Source organism: Lactuca virosa, chromosome 2, assembly GCF_052849685.1.
Source record: "Lactuca virosa cultivar CGN04683 chromosome 2, Lactuca_virosa_CGN04683_v6, whole genome shotgun sequence".
In the NCBI taxonomy this organism is placed as follows: Eukaryota; Viridiplantae; Streptophyta; class Magnoliopsida; order Asterales; family Asteraceae; genus Lactuca; species Lactuca virosa.
In genome coordinates, this window is record NC_136427.1 from 233,004,711 (window position 1) to 233,025,346 (window position 20,636).

The 20,636-nt window shown below is 32.0% G+C and overlaps 1 protein-coding gene and 1 non-coding gene across 2 annotated transcripts; one reads left to right on the top strand and one right to left on the bottom strand.

Annotated features, from left to right (window-relative positions):
• Positions 1-8,434: 8,434 nt before the first annotated feature.
• On the bottom strand, positions 8,435-10,114 carry LOC145160453 (putative mitochondrial saccharopine dehydrogenase-like oxidoreductase At5g39410). The gene is made up of 2 exons (XM_079079647.1): positions 9,369-10,114; positions 8,435-9,282 (listed from the first exon to the last, which is right to left on the bottom strand). The coding sequence occupies exons 1-2, from the start codon at positions 10,020-10,022 to the stop codon at positions 8,590-8,592; spliced, it is 1,347 nt and encodes a 448-aa protein (XP_078935773.1). The 5' UTR covers positions 10,023-10,114; the 3' UTR covers positions 8,435-8,589.
• On the top strand, positions 10,063-10,134 carry TRNAQ-UUG (transfer RNA glutamine (anticodon UUG)). The gene has a single exon. It is a non-coding gene; the product is annotated as a tRNA-Gln (tRNA).
• The last annotated feature ends 10,502 nt before the right edge of the window (positions 10,135-20,636 follow it).

A 20,636-nucleotide genomic window follows, 5' to 3' on the forward strand; every position in this document is an offset into this window, starting at 1 on the left:
TGCCTAACAGGCCATCCTATCATATCATATGCAATCCATAGTAGCATGCAGTTCTAGAGGCTCATACAGTAGACATATAAAGGCATCTATCCTAACATACAATTATGAGTAGTTTCTTAGCCCTAATCTAGCGTGTTATTCACATATTCACATAATGAATCAAATAAACATGTATGGGTATTTTGGGAATACTTAGTTGAGCTCGATCGATTGCACGCATCACACCCTATTTTTATAAAAATCTTTTTCTTTTTACGAATTCCTTAGTTTAAGTTCAGACACACCCAAGAGTGTGCTCGAATCCCTCAAACCAAGGCTCTGGTACCAACTTATAACATCCCAAAAATACTAAGTAAAAAAATTTTGTTTTTAAATCAACCAAGCCATTAACCATACATTTCAAAAACCATCAAAGTATGTCACTATAGAAAATAGTTATCAGAGTAAAATCCCAAAATCATAAAATGTTTAACACCGGTGGCTGCGATGAGATCATGATGGACCCTTCCCTTTTGATCCGGAAGTACATGAGTCCCTTCCGACTCTGTGGGTCCCTTCCGACTTTGTAAGTCCCTTCTGAATCCCTCGATATCCTTTAACCGGTACATGTCGATTTCACCTCCTACATCTAAGCATACATTCATATTAGCAAGAGTCACAAAGACAACAATCATATATATGCATGTCAGTAAGTGTCACAAAGACAACTATCATCCTATAACATAATCCAATGGATCGGTATTGGTGCCTTCGACCCCCAAGTGCAGTGAAGAGACTCACCTCAACTGACGATATCCAAATCACACACGCATTGCTGCTACAAAGGCTCTTCACATTGAACACATCCAAACCAACCCTAATTAGTATTTAGGGTAATAACCCATAATTAAAGGTCCAAGTCATATTCTCTGTTACTAAGGGTAAAAGACCATTTTACCCTTCCCATAATGGACCCAACTAAATATGGCCCAAGGCCCAAAAATGGCCCAAATAGACTTCTGGGAGTATGCCATGCGTACTCCTGCATTACACCCTGCATGCTCGGTGTCCATAGAAAAGGCATACAGGGCCATTCCGTTACGCCATACGTACACAGAGGTTACACCCTGTGTAACCCTATTTTGTCCAAAATCATTTTAAGCTCTTAATACTTAAAGTCCAAACGTCCAATTCACATATCTAAATCTTGGGAAGGTCTTAACTGATAAAGTTGACAACTTAAGCTTTTGCATGGATTAATAAAGCCCAAAACCTAACCCTAGGCTCATAACTTCACATAATGACCAACAATTCATGCATGGATGGAATGTAACCATCAAGATCCAATTTTTATGACATAAGAACATCAGAAAACACGGAGAAATGCTAATCCTAAGCTCTAGAGTAGCTCATACTCACAAGAAACAAAGCCATGGGATAAAAAACACATAAGGGTTCATCAACCAACAAGATCTAGAAAATGAACCATCAATGTGAGAGCTTTTTACCTTTTGAAGAAGCTAGATGAACACCAAAATCTAGATCTACAAGCAATGGACTCCTAAGAGCTCCTCCATTGATCACCTTCTTCACAAAACACACAAGATATCACTCTAAAAGCTCAAGAACCCCACACGGTGGCTAGGGTTTCGAAATGGTGCTTTGCTACAGTGGGAGATGGTGATGAGGGAGGCCTCAAGGACTTAAGTGATGGGTTTTGAGCACTACAACATTCCTATTGTGTACATGCAACCCTAATGCTTTGGCTCTATGTTTTTCTCAAGTTATACATGCAAATCAAAACATCCAAAGTATGAACCCTAACTAGCATGCAGTTTTCGAAATATGTAATATAAAACAAAGTTAGAAGAATACCTTTTACTTGTGGCTTGTAGATCTTGACCTTCAAGAGCTTAGTGCCCCAATTGTTGCACCTCTAGTGAGTCACAAACACCAAGTAGCAAGTTGGAAGAATACGAGAGAGAGGAGAGGCTCTAAAATCGGCTAGGGTATTCTCTAGGAAGCAAATGGCCGATTTCAGGGATCCAGGGGGTTCCTTATATAGCTGAACTACTAGGGTTTCAGGTAAAACCCTAATGTGATTGCTTAAGCCTTAAACAGCCCACAAGATCCTTCCAGAAGGCCCCTGTGGACGAAATCTATGTGGGCTACACAAAAGATTTCGTCCATCCCTTCCTTAGGGATTCTCAGCCCAACTTTTAATTATTAGATAATTGCAATATCAGTCCCCTTTAATTTAATCAGTCTCTTTTGATCACCAAATTAATTCCAAATTAATTTCTGATCAATACTAATTAAATAATATGAATTCTCAATTAATATATTATTCTTATAATATATTAATAAATCACAATTAACCTCTTTCTCAATAATTCATCCTATCAAATTGCTATGGTTAAGGCAACCCAAAAGGACCATGCTACTATCGGTTCAAGTACATACCAATTATAGTTATGGGCTTAGACACCTAATCTAACATTAAGGTCCTATAAATAGGGTCCAAACCCTAAAAATTAGGGTTTGGGATTTGCATGAGTACGCCTTGCGTACCTCTTATGTACGCCCTGAGTACTCAAAGAAGTCCTGCCACCTTTTAATGAGTTACACCAAGTGTACCCATGGAGTACGCCCCACGTAAGGACCAGAAATGCAAACCCTAAAAATATGAGTGATGTGAAAGTTTAAAGAAGCATGGTAAAAATCTTATGTCGGCTTTGATGGGCTTACAAATGTTTCACGTGTTTTCCGGTGCAAGTGTCGTATGCTTTTTGGAAATGTTCGTGTTAAAATAGAAGAGTATTAAAATATGGGACCCGAAAGATTAAGTCAAACAAAAACCATGCTTTGATGTCATCTTTTCTCTGTAATCTTTTATATTCTTCAAAGTTATGAAATGTATGTGGGTATATTTAATATCAACTTTCTATTTCTATATGCATGTGAGTGTACTGAATATGAAATGAGCATCCTACTTTCATATCTTTCGATATCCTTAAAAGTTAAAACTATAATGTTGTGATAAGACAAAATTGGAAGTACAATGCTATACTGGGTTTACTTTTCAAAATATAATCGCATAATTGGTTTATTTTTGAAACTATGATGATATAATAAGCTTATATTCTGAATTTTTTCTTACCAGGTGTATGTTGGCTCTGGTTGTTGTTTGTTCCCATGGGCTTGTGCACTGATAAAGTTATTTTTGTTATTTAGGAAGTCCAAAGGTTCATACAAGTTAACAAAACTTTTATTTTTGTATAGTGTTTTTAAGAATGTAAATGAGTTGGGAGCTAGAATAACATAATCTACTATGGCTTTTGTTGGCTGGAAATAGACTGAAAAGGAGTTGTGGGCAATCCATATTGGAATAGAAAGCCTTGAGTATGATGTATTTGTCTTTATTTAGTGTTTACTCGCTAATACCTGGGTTAAGAGACCCATTATGATGGTTGTTTCTATAAATCAAAATTAAGACAAACACAAACTTGAAGCAAAAAACAGCAACCTCCGCTCCACGCAGAGCATGAGTATATCCATAGTTCTTATTAAAATAGTCTTAGAAATTAATAGACTATCTTTGACTTCTTTCAATAAAATATACTCTTTTAAAAAAAAGTTAGAATTTCATATGCTCTTTTTGTTTTTTATATAATTATGTCTAAAAATGTAGCAATTAATTTTAGAGAAGTTTTATAAACATTCATGAGTTTGATTATTGGTGTAGTCTTTGTTAGGTTGAAAGTTGAAGAGTTATTATTTCAGATGTATATGGTGTATGGAAAATGACATATTTTATAATAATAATAATAATAAAAATAATCTCTCTTCCTAATTAAAACTTCTATAAGGTGCCACATGTCACCCTTTTAATCCACCTTCTTGCCATGTGTCACTCCTCCAACATTTTACTCCCTAATTTTCCCGTCCAGTACCTTATTGCTTCAATCGACCATCATGTCCTATAAATCAGATTTCCAGTTTTCATTATTTCAAATCCATTTGATTTTTGAACCTAATTCACAACACGATCTGTTTCCATATTTAGTGGTTACCAATGGATTATGTGAGCGAAATTTTTGTGATGATCACCATATCTCACGAAATCATGAAGGTAATCTCAGTATTTATAGGATTTGAATTCCATAACCACCATAGTAGATATCAATTAGGTTTTTTCGAATTCAAATAACACGAAAAAGATGTATGATTTGTGAAAAGTTATTAATATTTTATGGGTATTTGCACGTTTTACTCTTCTTTCTTGTGATTTCATCACCAGGTAATTCTTTCCATTTGTGTTTTTCTCCATTTATCCCTCTTAAACCCTAATCCTCTTCATCATCTCGATTAATTGTGTTGCTTCATCTTATTCATTTTATATCTCTTAAATTGTAACCCTCTTAAAACCTTATATCTAATCACTATCACGATCGTCTTTTAACCTCACCCCTTGCTATTTGTTGTAATAGTGTCAATTTTTATCATAGATAATGTGGTTGTCGGTGACGAAACCATCAATTTCAAGGAAATATTTTATCAGAGCAATGATTATGATGATTGATATTGTGTATCCCATCAGGTATATGATGCTTTCACTTTTCATACGTGTAAGTTCTTGAATTCATAGATTTAGAAGTTATGTGAAACAGTTGTACAATGTCTTTACTCGGTTCTTTTTAGGTAATACAGTGCATATACAAATGATGCAAAATGTTCCTAAGTTTCTTGACTTTAGTACCCATCGGGTGTTTGACAAAATGTCACAAAGAAACCTACATTTCCTTTGTTTCTATCATTAAATAAAGTAGAGTCAAAATTTTGATTTTTTTGGGGTTTAGCTGCTTTTGTTGAGTTTTTAGTAATTATTTTCAACAATATTTTGCTGAATTGAAAAACTCCATTAGTTTCATATTAAATGATTTTTTTTGTGAGAACTCATCATGTGACACTTTTTTGATCTGTACAGGTTGTTCGAGATATAGATTATCATCACAATATCTTATCATCTCACCAGAAGGTTAATATAGAAGAAGTGATTGTTGGACGATAATTCATCATTAAATGTTCTTCTTGCTTTGTCAACTTCCAAAAATTGTTTCATTTGTTTTCATAGTTTTGTTGAATTATCTGATTGATATGAAATGCAGAGCTGTTATACCAACGCGTTTTTATATAGTTGGTTAAAAGGGGTGGAATATTGGTGCCCTCTAAATTAGTAACAACATGTTTTTGTCTTTGCAGGAGGGTTTTAAGACTATGTCTGTAGTTTTTGGCATCATATTAGATTATTGGCTACTGGACTAGGTTTGTTAGAATTTATCGAGGTTAGAATTTTGATAAAGTTTTATTCTTTTTTGTATAATAGTTAAATACAAAAAATAATAATGTACTCTCACTGGTTAGTATATTATAGCATCGCACTTTCATTTATTCTTATTACGACAATGTTCTTCAAAAATATATCACCTATTAATAAATAAAAGTAGGATTCTATAAGAAACGATTAAATGTGACTACAAGTTATTTCTTGCATTTAGCCTTTCATTTTATTTAACATGGTTTACCTAATTTTGATAAAATCCAGGTTCAGACGATACATATGTCTTGGGTTTTGCTACATTCACAACTTCTCCGCAAGAAGCTACTATATATGTAGGTGTTTTTTTATCGTTTCATTAAATCGTCGTTTCTTGCTTATAGATACCAATTCAACTTCTCCAAGGTCAAATCTACTTTTTTTCAATCAGAGTTTAAATTAAAAATGTCACAAACGCTACATGAACATCATGCATTAGATATGTTGACATGCTTTTAACATAGTTACAAATTTCTTTTAATTAAAAATATGAAGAATGTATATCAATCTTGGAGTAAAAAGTTGGTCTTTGACCTCAAAAGTCAAAATGTTACTTCTATTTTTCGTATGGAAGACTAGATCTTCACTTTTTGGTTATGTAGGATAAAGATCTATTACTTTTACAGAAATTCACTATGGATTTAGAGTAAAATGGTCAGTAACTCTCATTCAGACATTTCTATTAAACAAGAAGTTTGATAGTTCGATTTTCACATTGTTGGATAAAGTTATGTGGGTTCACATATACAAACTGATCTGCTTTCCACCTTTAGTTGATGTGTATGCTAAATATGAAGTAAAACCAACAACTTCCATGACTAAATTTAAATTGTTATACTTTATAAATGCAAGAATAGGAGATTTGTTATGATTGATAAATATAACAGAGTTTTGTTATGAGTTGATTAGAGGTTTGAAGTTAATCCTTATAGAACATGACTGATAATGTGAATATTAATCCATTTGTTTGTGACAATAGAACTGGTATGGTGAAGATTGTATATTATTTTTTCTCCGTTTATATTTTGATATATTTTTTTTATCTTTTACTATATTCCGTTCAAATCTATTTGGTTTGTTATCAAAATCCACAGGTTGGGTTTCTTGGTGATAATGCCCCAAGGGTCGTTATTCTGAGTATCGTAGACAATGACTTCTGGTGTTATCGTAGGAATTGGCCAAAATCATGCTTATATAGAATAAAATAATACCAAAGGGTTTCAATTTATTCTTAATTTAAATTATGCACTTATATATCATTAAAGGTTTACTAAAGAGGTTGGTTGTGAGCTTATTAATACATTTTGATTTGTGTTCATTAGGGAGAACACATTGTAGTGACTTTACTTTAAAAATATATACCCAATTATGGTATAACACCTTGAATTTTTCTATATTTGGTCATTATATGTAGAATTTTTTTTACCCAATTTTAGCTAATTAATACTTTTGGATGGTTGGATTATGTTTACAGAGTATGCAATATAATGACATGGATATAGAATGAGATAGGGAACAGGAAAAAGAAAAAGATAGACATATAAGGAAAGTTGAATGTTATAATTCACAAAGTAAGAAATAACAATGTACTTTTATTGATTTGTTTATCAAGGCATACTACTTTTATGTATATTGGTGTTACATATGGATATTTTGTTAGTGTTTATGAGATTGGTTTTTTGTAAGAATATTATAAGAAAAACAAAAAAAAATAGGGTAAGGTAATTAATAAGTTCGTTTCCTTTTTCCTTCCTTAAATAATTAAAACTGAAGTTATAGATACTTAAATACATATACGCACCATGTTTGTTTTTTGGCAGCTTATTTCATCATTAAGATTTATGTTTCAATCAAAATTTACCTTTTTATGTTGGTTATGATTTTGAAATTGTGAAATATTTGTTTATTTTTAAATTCTTTTTGCCAAATTGGTACATAATTAGTTCCCCATACCCTATGGGAATTATAAGGAGGGTCATCTTGTATAAGGAGCTAGAGGTGTGCAAACAAAATAACTTTTTTAAACAGTAAAAAAACCCAAATCGACGGTTTGGTATAAGTTTTAAAAAAATTGCAAACTGGTTTTTACCTGGTTTTTTCTATTATAACATAATCGAATTGGTTTTAACCGAAAATAACTGTTTTTTTAACTCAATTTCACTTAAAAAAAGATCCATTTTTCTACTTTCTAGAAATTATCATTTATAGCATCCTACTTTGTAAATGACATATTTTTGAGGATTTCGAGCATTGAGTGGAAAAAAAAATTCTATTGTAACATTCGATTTTCTGAAAATTGTCATTTATAGCACTCTTTGTTATAAAATGTTTTTTTTTACAATTTCGAATATGGATTGTACAATAAATAAAAAACATATCCTTGCGTTCTATTTTGTGGAAACTTTTATTTATATATCGAAAAAAATAATAAAATTATGTGGCGTACGTGTGCTTTTGTGTAACAAGTTGTTTATAAGAATGTATGTTTTTTTTAACATGTTGCGCTTACCTAACATGCACTTATACTAAACTATTTCAATCGTCATCTTATTTTGTATCATCTTACGTTTCATTGTTTTTCTCTTAATATCATTCTACTATTATATTATATGATAAGTCTAAACAGAAGATAAAATTAAATAATTTATATCTGGATAATAGAAAAAACATTAATTTGTTTACAACATCGATTAATCAAAGTTCATCGACTACAAATGTTACTAACCTAACTTCTAAATATTTGAATAGTCATATACGATTTAGATTTATGAAATGCATTTTTTATTATAGATTATGATTTAAAAACATCTATGCTTTTAAATTAATAAAAAATTTAGATTTAAATTAGTTAATTTGAGACTAGTTTATCGGAAGAAATAAATGGATATTAAACAAAATAAACCCTAGCAAAAAACGTTTCTTGTAAGTTAGATTTTTTTTTTTTTTTTTGGATTCCATCCAAAGTAATCGGTTACAAACGTAATGATTTTTAGTTAAACTTTTTTACTTTTTTATTTTTTACTATAATGTTTATAAAAATAATGAACTAATTTAACAAAATATTATAAAACAACAGTGTAAAATAATCGTATTTTTTATTATATAATGAAACTTCATACAAAATGACTTTGGGGTGTTTTAATTTTTTTTTATAGGTGCTACGGATACATAGATGGCCTTGGTACCTCATTTTATTGCATCTAAAAGTAAAACTAATAAGAAGAGCATCCAATTCATGTATAGAATTGAGTCTTTGAAATCATATCAAAGGAAACACCATTCTCCTGTAGTCGATCTTGAAGATTAGTGGGGCCAAAAACGATTCCAGGAGTTAAGATGCCGCCTTTCGGAAGATCTCCCCGTCGTTCCAAAATAATCAACGCACACTGAACCAGAATGATCGAAGTTGTGAGATACCCAACGTCAGGCCCCGTCACCCTCGTAATAATTTCTGTATCAGGCGTTGCGTTTCTCTGAGAAGCAAGATTCGCATCACTGAATCCATGGCCGACGAACCACATTTTAAAACTAGCACTCTCCAATTCCTCTTTGGTTGGACCCTTCTTCCTAAAAACTCCAAGACTGAAAACTGAAGCGAATGTCAACAGAAACCACCTACCCAGAGAGGATCCGCACAACCGCATAAGCGACAACCCAATTGCGATCCATGGTAGGAGACCCAGAAGCTTCTTACTGCCAATCTTTACTCCGAAATGAGCAGGTTTTACTATGGACCAAAATGCGATTCTTTTATCTGCCACTTTAGGATCCTCATTCACTCCATGAAGACCAGTGGGATTTTCTGTAAGGATCGAGAGTGTTCTCCGAACAACAGTGGCATCGGCGGATGCGAGATTCAGGGCCCAAAGTCCGAGCTGTTTCTGGTATTCTATGATCGATCCTTTTGTAGGAGCAGAACCAGGAATCTGAGATTAAAAAAAAAGAAAAAAAAATTGTAAGAGCAGAGTATAAATAAATACACAAAACGATGACTACTGTATCATTATCATACCGAAGGTCGAGCTCTTCTGCGTCCTGATCGTCGCAACTTGATGAGGTTATCAGCATTAGCGAACCCCAAAACTGCAGATTCATACGTGGCAAAATTTCCAACCATCCTTTTATCAGATTCAAGTTGTAGATAGGCTTGAACCCGATTAGGAGCTGCCGGCGAAACCCATTGCCTGGAATTGAACATGAACCCGAATTCAGCTGGAATAGAATCAAACCCACAAGCTGAAATCACCAAGCTGCCGGTCTCCACCGCCTTCTCATGGTAAACGGCCTCTATCCTCTCCATGAACTCCGGCTCACCACAAATATCTAAATAATCACATCCGGCTTCAACACAGGCATCGACGACCGGGTCACCGTGAAGTCGAAAAGGGCCAACGCAGTTAAGGACAAGCTTAGCTTGGGAAGCCATGCGGCGGAGAGAGGATGTGTCAGAGGTGTCAGCAACGAGGAGGGGGAGGGTGGGGGGAGATTTGGAAGCCCATTTTAGTGTTTCGGAGAGTTTTGAAAGGTTCCGACCGGCTAAGGCAAGTGATTTGAGCGGCGAATTCGGTGAAAGAAACTTGAGAGCTTCTCTAACTACGTGCTTGCCTGTGAAACCAGATGCTCCGAAGATGACGATATCATAGGTGGTCATTTGAATTTCTGCCATTGTATATGTAGATATTAAGATCGAAAACGTTAATATATAAGGTTCTATGGTGTAGTGGTTAGCACTCTGGACTTTGAATCCAGCGACCTGGGTTCGACTCCCGGTAGGACCTTTTTTTCGTTTTTATCTTTCTTTTATTTAGTTATTTATTATCCTTATTAAGGAACCTTTTCGTTGACTATTATGAGCATATGTGATTGCCCTTTTACTTATGTGGATGTAGGTATTGGATTTTTTTTATTTCTTTCTTTTATTTATTTATTTGTTATCCTTATTAAGGAACCTTTTTGTTGACTATTATGACCATATGTGATTTCCCTTTTACTTATATGGATGTAGGTATTGAAATGAGTATTATTATGAGTGCATTAAGTAAATGTGGGCATTAAAAATAGTATCATACTAAGCAAGTAAGCATATATGATTTGACTTATGTAGACGTAGGCATTGAAATGAGTATTATTATGAGTGCATCGAGTAAAAGTAGGCATTCAAAAAATGAAAAAAGTATAATATGAGCATATTTGATTTGTCTTGGTTTTTTAGTATTTATATGAGATACTTATTTGATACACCATCATGGCATAAGGACATCTTCAAATATCATTTTTATATCATTTTACTTTGATACAAAATATTTTTTTTCTCATCTCCAAATGTCATTTTTTATGAGCATAATGTATTTGACTTTATTTTCATAGGTTGATTCAATATATCGATTTGATTTCCCTTATGTAAATGTATGTATTAAAATGAGTATTATTATGAGAGTGCATCAAATAGCATATGAGATTTGACTTTGTTTTATAGTATTCATATGAGACGGTTCGTACATGACATAAGAATATTTCTAAATACATTTTTTTTTATATTATCTTTTGTATCATTTTACTCTTGCACAAAATCATTTGTTGCATCAAAATAGTATAAATAAATGAACAAAATAACACTACATATTTGATGTTGTATTATTCTATTAAGCCATTTTGGTGTTAAACTTCCATCAATATATTTTTGTTCAAGTTTGAGCTTATATATCTCTAACTAATTTAATTGTATTATTATATTTTAAATATAATATTTTTTATTTGCAATATTATGTGATATAGTAAAATGCTATTGATTTATTATATTTATTGATATTGGTTAATAATATAATTGATAAAGTTACTATAATAAGTGTACGGAAAATTTGAGGCTAGCTCATACAGCTAATAAGGTGTTTAATTAGGAATTTCTAACCAGAAGGTTATGGATTCAATCTCAGACATATACTAACATCGCCGTTCAAAAAAATATATAGAAAATTTGCAAAAAAATAAATAATAGATATAATGAAAATTTTGTTAAAAACTGTATAAATTAGAAATATATGTGTATACTTGGTATATATTAATTTTAGTGTAAATTGGTGTAATGTAATATATATAAATAATTATTTGCACAACCCAGATTAATTTCATCAAACAAACTAAGGGTTGAATTGGTAGGAAACCAATTCGTTTTTCCTTCAACCATGTACTGTACCAATTATAACCGGTATAAAAAAAGCTATCAGTACCGTACCAAATAATATATTTGACCACCAACAGGTTTGGTTGGTACAAATTGGTAATGGTATATACCAACTTCTTTTAATTTTTTATTGTAAGATTTAAAAATAAGCAAAAATATCGTGTAATTTTGACGTTTAGTAAAGAAATTAGTTATACAGTTCTTTTAATTAACAAAAAAATTCTTTTAAAGTAAGGTTTTAATTTAGTGGTTTAACGTGGTAATAACTATTGACTAATGTATATAATGTTCACAATTAACAATTGAAATATACGATTTCGTTTATATATATATATATATATATATATATATATATATATATATATATATATATATAGTGTAAACATAGTGTTTTTACTATGTTTATATATATATATATATATATATATATATATATATATATATATATATATATATATATATATATATATATATATATATAAACTGGTGATTAGTATCGGGCTAAAAATTAGTTTCGTTTTCGCGTTCGTCAAATCGTTTTCTTTCGGTGTATCTTCCTTTTCGTCAAAGCGTATCTCTTTGGTTTCTAAAGCCTTCCGATTTTAGATTTTAGGAGTAACAGATTCTTTCGAGAATACATATATGGTTATCATACACATTTAGCAAGGCTTGCTATAAAATGATTTTCTCATACTCGTGTCATTGAGTAAAGTTGTTTCAGGAAATAGTTTCTGCTGTGAAGTTGGTTTTCTTTCGGCACGAAGTGGATAATAGTAAGCGTGTATTGTTGTTTTGGTTTGAAAATAAAAATATGTTCTTTTGTTTTAAAAATAAATTAAAATTGTTGTTTTAGTTTAAAAATATAGGTAAACGGGAGGATGGTTGGAATAATGATTTTAAAGATGGTAAAATTCATATTTGATCATGTTTTTTTACTGGACCCCTAAACCAAATTGTGTACTTAGGTCTGCTTCGCACCAAGACTTGTTTCATTTTGTTGCTTGGCGGAGACAAATTGTTTCTTCCAACGAATGGTTCCCAATGGCCATTTTCTATCTACATGATATTTTCAGTTAAAATAGAAACACGTTTCATTTTGACGTAAAAATAAAAATAACATAATTTCCATTATAATATAAAATATGTTGTTTCAAATAGATATGAAAATGCATCACCTATTTATCCATCTACTATATTTCCTCATACACCTTATTTTAATTGATTAATGTAATTATACATAAGTTGCCGACACCGATAACTTCTGAAATTAATTAAATACAACAAATTTAATATACACAAGAAAACTATATTTATTATTATTATAAATTATTAAGTTATACAGAAAGTAAGATCTACAATGTTTTTAATACATATCATTTTCTATTTTATTATTTTCAGGCATAAATACCATAAATGAACAAAATAATAAAAACATATGGCTATAATATTAAAAAAACATAAAAATATAAAGCATCCGGATATGAACTCTAACACCAACAAATACTGTTAAATTTTGATTAGAAATGGTAATCAAGTACGATTTATGTACAATATAAAAAAGGGTCTAGGCATAATCTTCTTCTTGTTCACTTTTAGTATTTGAGCTCTATCATTGATATATGGGAGTGTTTACCCTTGTCTGTGTGGGTTTAAAAACTTTTTTTTGATTGGTTCTAAGCACCTCACGAGGATCACCAAAACTATAATCCTTACCGTCCGATGTAGATCCAACGTTTCAGAAATTATAAAATACTTGACTTTCATTGGTTTAAATCTATTGACATGGATCACTATCCTAACCATTCAAAATAAATCTAAATGCCAAAAATTCATCTCCTTGTTTTTAAGTCTTTGGTCTTAAAATATGTATTATCTATGTATTATAAAGTAGTATATATATATATATATATATATATATATATATATATATATATATATTGATTGGTACGATATTATTATGGTATTCAATTATCGTACCAAGATTGTTTTATTGGTACGGTACTACCAATCAAACATGTTGGCTACCAAATATATAGACTACCAACTTTCTTGGTTCGGTTGGTAACATGTTGGTTGGTTTTCCGTGGTACAATTTTGACAGCCCTAAAACAAACCATCATCCTCACCTTTTTCATACTCACTATCATCATCTTCCATTGGGCAATCATCAAAGAAACCATCATCCTCATACTCTTCATATTCACTATCATCATCTTCCTCATCATTTTAATCATAACTCAAATTAATTGGATCATTTTTTAAATCAAACCCAATACATCTTCCTCATAATAGTTATTGTACATAAAAAGTGTGACCATCATTATTATGTCCATGAGCCATGCATTTCTTAAAATCTAAATCACACATCGGTAACTTCAAGCTTCTTGCCAATGTTGAATTTCCAATAGAGTAATGAAGGTTTTTGACTAAGCGGTTGCTCAAAGCCTCATACTACAAGGTTCGTTAGTAAGTCGGGTGCTCCATTTGTTCAATGTGCATCATTAATCCCTATACACATACCCCCTTCCCCACGTAATGTAATGGTTTGGCACACCCCTCCCCTCTCCATTGTAGTTAACTTTGACACTTTACACTTTTTTCAAAATCAACACTTAATATTTCAAAATCAAAGGTTAAGTAAGTTGTTTTAGCAAAGTTACGTACCTTTCTTCCAACTTGCAGTGTTGATTTTAGTCTTCAGTTTACCCGTTATGCTTATGAGTGAACATGTTATGAACTTAAAGAGTGAAAGACTGTTGTTTAATATTTTTTTGAAACCCCTCCCATATGATGATGTCTCAATAAGTTATATGAGTTTCCACGTACAGGAAACTAGGTATAACCGCTCATAGTGACATTTTGGTTAAAAGTATCAAGTTAAATGACATTTAAAACCTAAATCAAGTTAACTGACCAAATAAACATAAATTCAAAAGTTAAAATATCAGATGTGAATTTTAATCTTTTTAGTTATCAAACTATAGTTAATTGAATTCGTGTATCACTCATTTTTGATAGCTTTCAACATAGCTGGTATATTCTAAAGAATACTAAATTTCATCAAATCAATGATATGAAGCCAAAATATGATAGAAATTTCAAGACTTATCGTTTAGTTTGTTATTTATCGAACTTATTGGAAAAATAACTTAATTAAAAAAAAGATTCTTTTTAATTTAGTAGAATAAACATGACTTAATCGGGAAAATCATGCAAATGATATTTTTCTGTTTCTGAAGGCATATAAGTTTTCGTATACTTACATTTACCAAATAAAAATGTACGAGATTTATTTTTCTCTCAATAAATACCTGCACATATTTTTTATTCTTATTGGTTTTTATTTCCCACCTACTCCTAAGTGAACTTAATAATAAAAAGGAAGCAAACAGACCCCTACCAGGTGAGTTAGTTAAAACGTTCTAAATTGAAGAGCTACATGATAGGCTCTAGAACTCATAAAGAGAATCAAACAAAATTTGTAGTTCCATATTTCAACATTTGATGATAACAAATATAAGTATATCTTTTTTGAACGAATTTAAAAACAATAAAAAAAATCAAAATTGTAGAATTGTATTGAATTTAATAAAAAGCTAGAAAAAAAATTACAACGAAATACAAGCCAAAATTAAGTTTTACATCCAACAACCCAAGTATTAAATTTGACACTTCGATTAACTGTCTAAAAAACAAACACATGACAATAATATGAAAAATAGAGTACTTCCCTTGCTTATGAGGATCAAAAAACGTCTTTTTTTTTCGTTGTAATTGTGTTGTTCTTTTTCTTGATTCTTGAATTTTATTAAAAATTTGATTATCTAGATTTGCCAACAACCAACAAATAATGTGATAAACTAAAAGTAGGTGAGTGAGTGAGCTCAACCAATCAATTTACCTTTTTTTGTTTATTCGACAATTAATTTAACCATTAGGTTGCGTGTTGGTGATGGTTCTAAATAAAAAATCTAAAGTTCTCACATAAATATTAGTTTTCAAAATAAACTTTCTCCTCTCTCTCTCTCTCTCTCTCTCTCTCTATATATATATATATATATATATATATATATATATATATATATATATATATATATATATAAGCTTTTATAGATTATGATAAGGGTCATGGAAACCTTAATCTTCCCTTAATCGTGCCTCCTCCTTCTCTAACCGTAGTCTACAGCTTCGAAGGCCTCTCCCTCTCCTTTTGGTCGTGGTTTTTCAAGGAAGAACACACGGAGAAGAAATTTGTTTGGGTTGAAGAAAGGTCTAGTAGTCATTCATGTCTTGCTCGTGTGATTACCGATGGAGGTGGTCATGCTTTTGATCACAAAGTTTTTACACCAAAGGCGTTGTAAAATCAAGTTGAGAAATTTGCTATGAACACCCTATGGTTGTGATTAAGTTAATTTATTTGGTACAAAGTGATCTACTTTTTTGAGAAATGAATATTATTAAATTTATTCCCGTTATGTGTTTGGTTTCTATGTAAATTATTTTAAGATTCCTACAATTTCCAATATTGGTATCAAAATCAAATTTGATATATTTAAATTGCCTTTTTGTAAATTTTGATTGTTTGTCATACCCATCAATTTGATGAATTTGTTGAAAAACTAAAATTTCCAAAATGATTAAACATTGTTGATTTTAATTATTTAAGTTTTCTTGTCAAGTATTATTAGTTTTATAAAGTTCTTGTGCGTGAGTTTATAAACAAACCATTAAAACGTTTCTTGCATTGTTGTAATTGTAAGTGCGTTGCCATTTGAGCCATTTAGACCTTGTGGATAGTGTTGGTTGCTTATTTTGGGTTATTTTCTATTAATTGGCACATTTTGATGCCGCTTTGTGATTATTGCTAGAATAGGTTTTCAATTTGTATGTATTTTGTTTTTGTAAAAGTAACAAGTTTTTTCATTTTTATTGTAAAACAAATAAGTACATGTTGGATTTGGTGTCTAAGCTCATAACTATATCTGGTATATACTTGACCCGATTGAAGCATTGTCTTTTTGGGGTTGCCTTCACTAGTGCAATTTGATAGGTTGTACTTTTGAGAATAATATTATTGGTGATTTATTAATATATTATAAGTATAAAATATTAATTGAGAAATCATATTATTTAATTAGTGTTGATCAAGAATTAATTTTGAATTAATTTTGTGACCAAAAGTGACTAATTAAATATAGGGGGTTGATTATGTAAATCATCCATTCTTATAGTGTGGGCCAAAGATCCATTAGGGTGGGCTAAGTGGTTCATGGATAGTCCATGGAGATTTAACCCATGGATCCTAAGGGATATGGAAGGTCATGGTGCATTGGGGTTGCATGGATGAAACCCTAGACTTGAGAAACACTATAAAAGCTTCCCCTTTGTGACAAAATTGGCTACACACATGTACACAAGAGCATAGAACCGATTTTGGAGCTACAAGTCTTATTCTCTTAAGCCTCCTTTGCATATTGGTGTTTGTGACACATTAGAGGCACAACATTTGAGGTGCTCAAGCTTCCAAGGTCAAGAGCTACACAAAAGGTAAGATATCTAACTAGTTGTTACTTTGAATTGTATGCTAGTTAAGTTATATGCTTTGGAAATTTGAAAATGCATGTATAATTAGAGAAAACATAGTTCTAAAGCATCTAGGGTTGCATGTGCACCATAGGAGTGTTATAGTGTTTAAAACCCAACAGTGGTATCAGAGCTTAGGATTGCTTTCTATTATATTTGATGCACACTTGTTTTCAAAGCTGAAAAATCGACTTTTATGCACTCTGACTGATGAACTCGCCGAGTCCACTCAGTAAAGCATCAACTCGGCGAGTCCAGTTCATGTACTCGACGAGTTGGTGCCCCTGTGTGCAGAAAATTCAAGTTCTTGGTAAAAAATGGATAAAGTCATTACCACAAACTGTTTTGTAATCATAAAAATTGTATTTTCTAAATTGGTAATGATTGTCTTCGTCCATTTAAAAGACAATTGTCAAATGTTTAGATAATAAAGTAATTATATGTAGTATTTGATATGAATTGTCTTGCTATGAGTTTGTTTGGATCAATAGAAAAAATTATATGATAGCTGTGTTTGATCCAAAATTTGATCTAATTGTTAATGAAATGTGTTATTGTAACTTGTCCTCAGGTTATATGAAAAGTCACATTGATGGATATTAAAACTCATAATGGTTCATAGGTTATGAATATGAAAAGCCTTGAAAAGTTTCAAAACTTGCCCTCAAGTTTTGGAATTTGTAAAGTCACATTAATAAGATATTTAATTCCAAAACCCTAGAGTTTTAAAAGATTAAAATTCTACCCTATACTATTATAATATTAAATGTTAATACTTATATATATGTATAAGAAAAAAAAAGCCAGTCTTACCGTTAGTAGGCCCCATTCACGAAGTCGGTCTATAAGGGGGGTATAAGGTTACTGCCCATAAAATGACAGTTTAATGGGTGTCCATTCCCACTCACCGCTTCCTTGACTGGTGGAGGGTCGTTAGCCGAACGGGTAGGACAGGACATTAATTATCGTTAAAAGTATAATGAAATTATAAAGTAACTAAACCTATTATTAAATTCCCAATCTTAGTTACTTTAGGAAAAATGTGAATAGGTGCTAATCCATGAAATTACACTTTGCACTTTATTGAGTCGTTAGTGGAGCGTGTGTGGTTAACCGGCACACTAATCTGGGACTAATAAAGAGTGGCAAAGGGTAGCTTAATGTTAATCATAGATCAATGGAGCGTGTGTGGTTAACCGGCACATTGGTTAGGTGATTTGTAACATTAAGAGTACCAAGTATATTTGCATGGTTATTCACACCTTGTTTGTGATCCTCGGCATCCCAGTCACAAACTTGAGAGGGCACAATCGAGATTCAAACATGCCATTGAAAGTTCAATGAATCTCAAAAGAATCTAGGAATTTCAAATCCAATTAAAACCTAATAAATAATTTTGTTTTTCATGGTGGAAATTGGTAAATCGTCATTTACCTACCTTCAAATATTTTACAATTGGATTACGGCATCCCTCTTCGCAATTGTAGAATATTGTGTTGGACCCTAGCCTTAATATTTCAGTTGGGTGATTTATTAAGGATTTTTCATCTAATCTAAACTTTGTTCTTTTTCTTTTACAGATGTCTATCCCAAATAATGCTTCCAACCCAATCTCTTCAGGCTCTTTCTCCCTCATGAACCTATGTGGGAGGGTCATTTTCAATGGATCGAATTTCAATGATTGGATTTGAAACATTAGGATGGCTATTCGTTATGAGGACAAATAATATTCCATAGAAAAGGAGCTCAAGGAGATTGATGTCACTACTGCTACTCCTGAACAAATTGCTGAACATACTACTCATGAGAGGGATGTGACAAAGGTGTCGTGTCTAATGATTGCAACCATGACTGCTGAGCTACAGAAGTCCTATGAGGACTACTACCCCTATGAAATGTATCATGATTTGATGGAAAAGTACCATCAATCAGCTCGGCAGGATGTGACAACCCGAAATTTCTATCTTGTACAATTATTCAATTCAATCAAAGTCAGACTCGTTTCTGCTACCTTTTAGCATTGTTTAGAGTCTGTTTGAGTGTTCTAAGCCTAGTACATTCAAAGTTAGGGTTTAGAAATGAGTTACTTAAGTTCATCAAGTTTCATTCAAGCCAAACACTCCTTCAAGAGGAGTGTACGGCCGTACACATGGGTGTACGGCCGTACACCCATTAGGGCCGTAAAATCATGTCCATATATGAGTTATACCTTCATTACTCTTCATTCCTCACACATCCAACCCAAGAAATTAGATTTCTCTCTCAACTATCATCTACTTTTTTCACCTCGATCTTCAAGAATGTAAGTATTTCTTCCGTTGATTTCTTGATACATAGCTTGATCTAGTATCACCCTTTGATTTCATCCGTGAAATTTCCTCTTTTGGTTTGATCTTCAAGTTTTCTTCACATTCACCAAGAACACCTACTTGTTCTTGGTCCGTGAACACATTAGAAGCCTTCAAAAGTGTGAGTCTTTCTTCTATCTTCTAGCTAGGCTTGATGAACACATGATTCCTAGCCTTAAAACATCATCTAATGCATGAACACAAAGAGTGTATGGCCGTACACCCTTCATATGGTCGTACACCCCTTGTTTAGTGCATATTTAGGCCTCAAACTCATGTTATGCCCCAACATAAGATCATGGACACTTAGGGGATGCTAGATATGGCCGTAAACCACCTTCTTGGCATGTTCTTCAAGGAGTGTACGACCGTACACTCCATGGCCGTACACACATGTGTCCGTACACACATGTGACCATACACCTCTTGGCCATACACACACTAGAGTAGCCATAAACCCCTTTTATGCAATCATATGTACTTGTAACACTTCAATCTAAGTGTTTCCTAGTCCCTAAGGTGTTTTCCTTACATGATTAGTTGTATAAACACTAATTATATACATATATGTCATTATATGCTTAATAGGATCCGTTTGTGCTCGATGGTTCACTTGACACTTAGCATCCTATATCGAACTTACATTCGTATCACTCACTACAGGTGAGTTCATACCCCTTAACTTATAGTTTAAATGATTTTAAATGCTTTTATGGGGGCGGGGGGAATACAAGTAGAAACATTATAGTTATTATATCAATCACATGTGATTAATAACTATCAAACAAGTGTATTTATTATATTTCAAAACTGTGTTAGCAATCAAACTATTTCAAAAACCTTTTTATAAACTGACATCAAGTCATCTATAGCCATTCAAATGGTTAAAACTCTTTTATATGTTAAATTCTTTATTAAACTCTTTTTAAACTTATATATTGTGAAAATCATGTCTATATGGATATAGTTATATAAATAAGGTTGAAAGGACTTAGGACTGATAACTCGCCTTATTTCCTGTTCCTTGTTTGGTTGTGGGCTTAGGATATTCGGTTGTTTGTCCGAATGTAGTTTGGATCTTAGTTATATATTATGTATATGTATATAGATATAAAAGTCCTTTCTTTCAGTTCAATACCTTTGGGTAGCAAAGGTGCTCAAACATAAT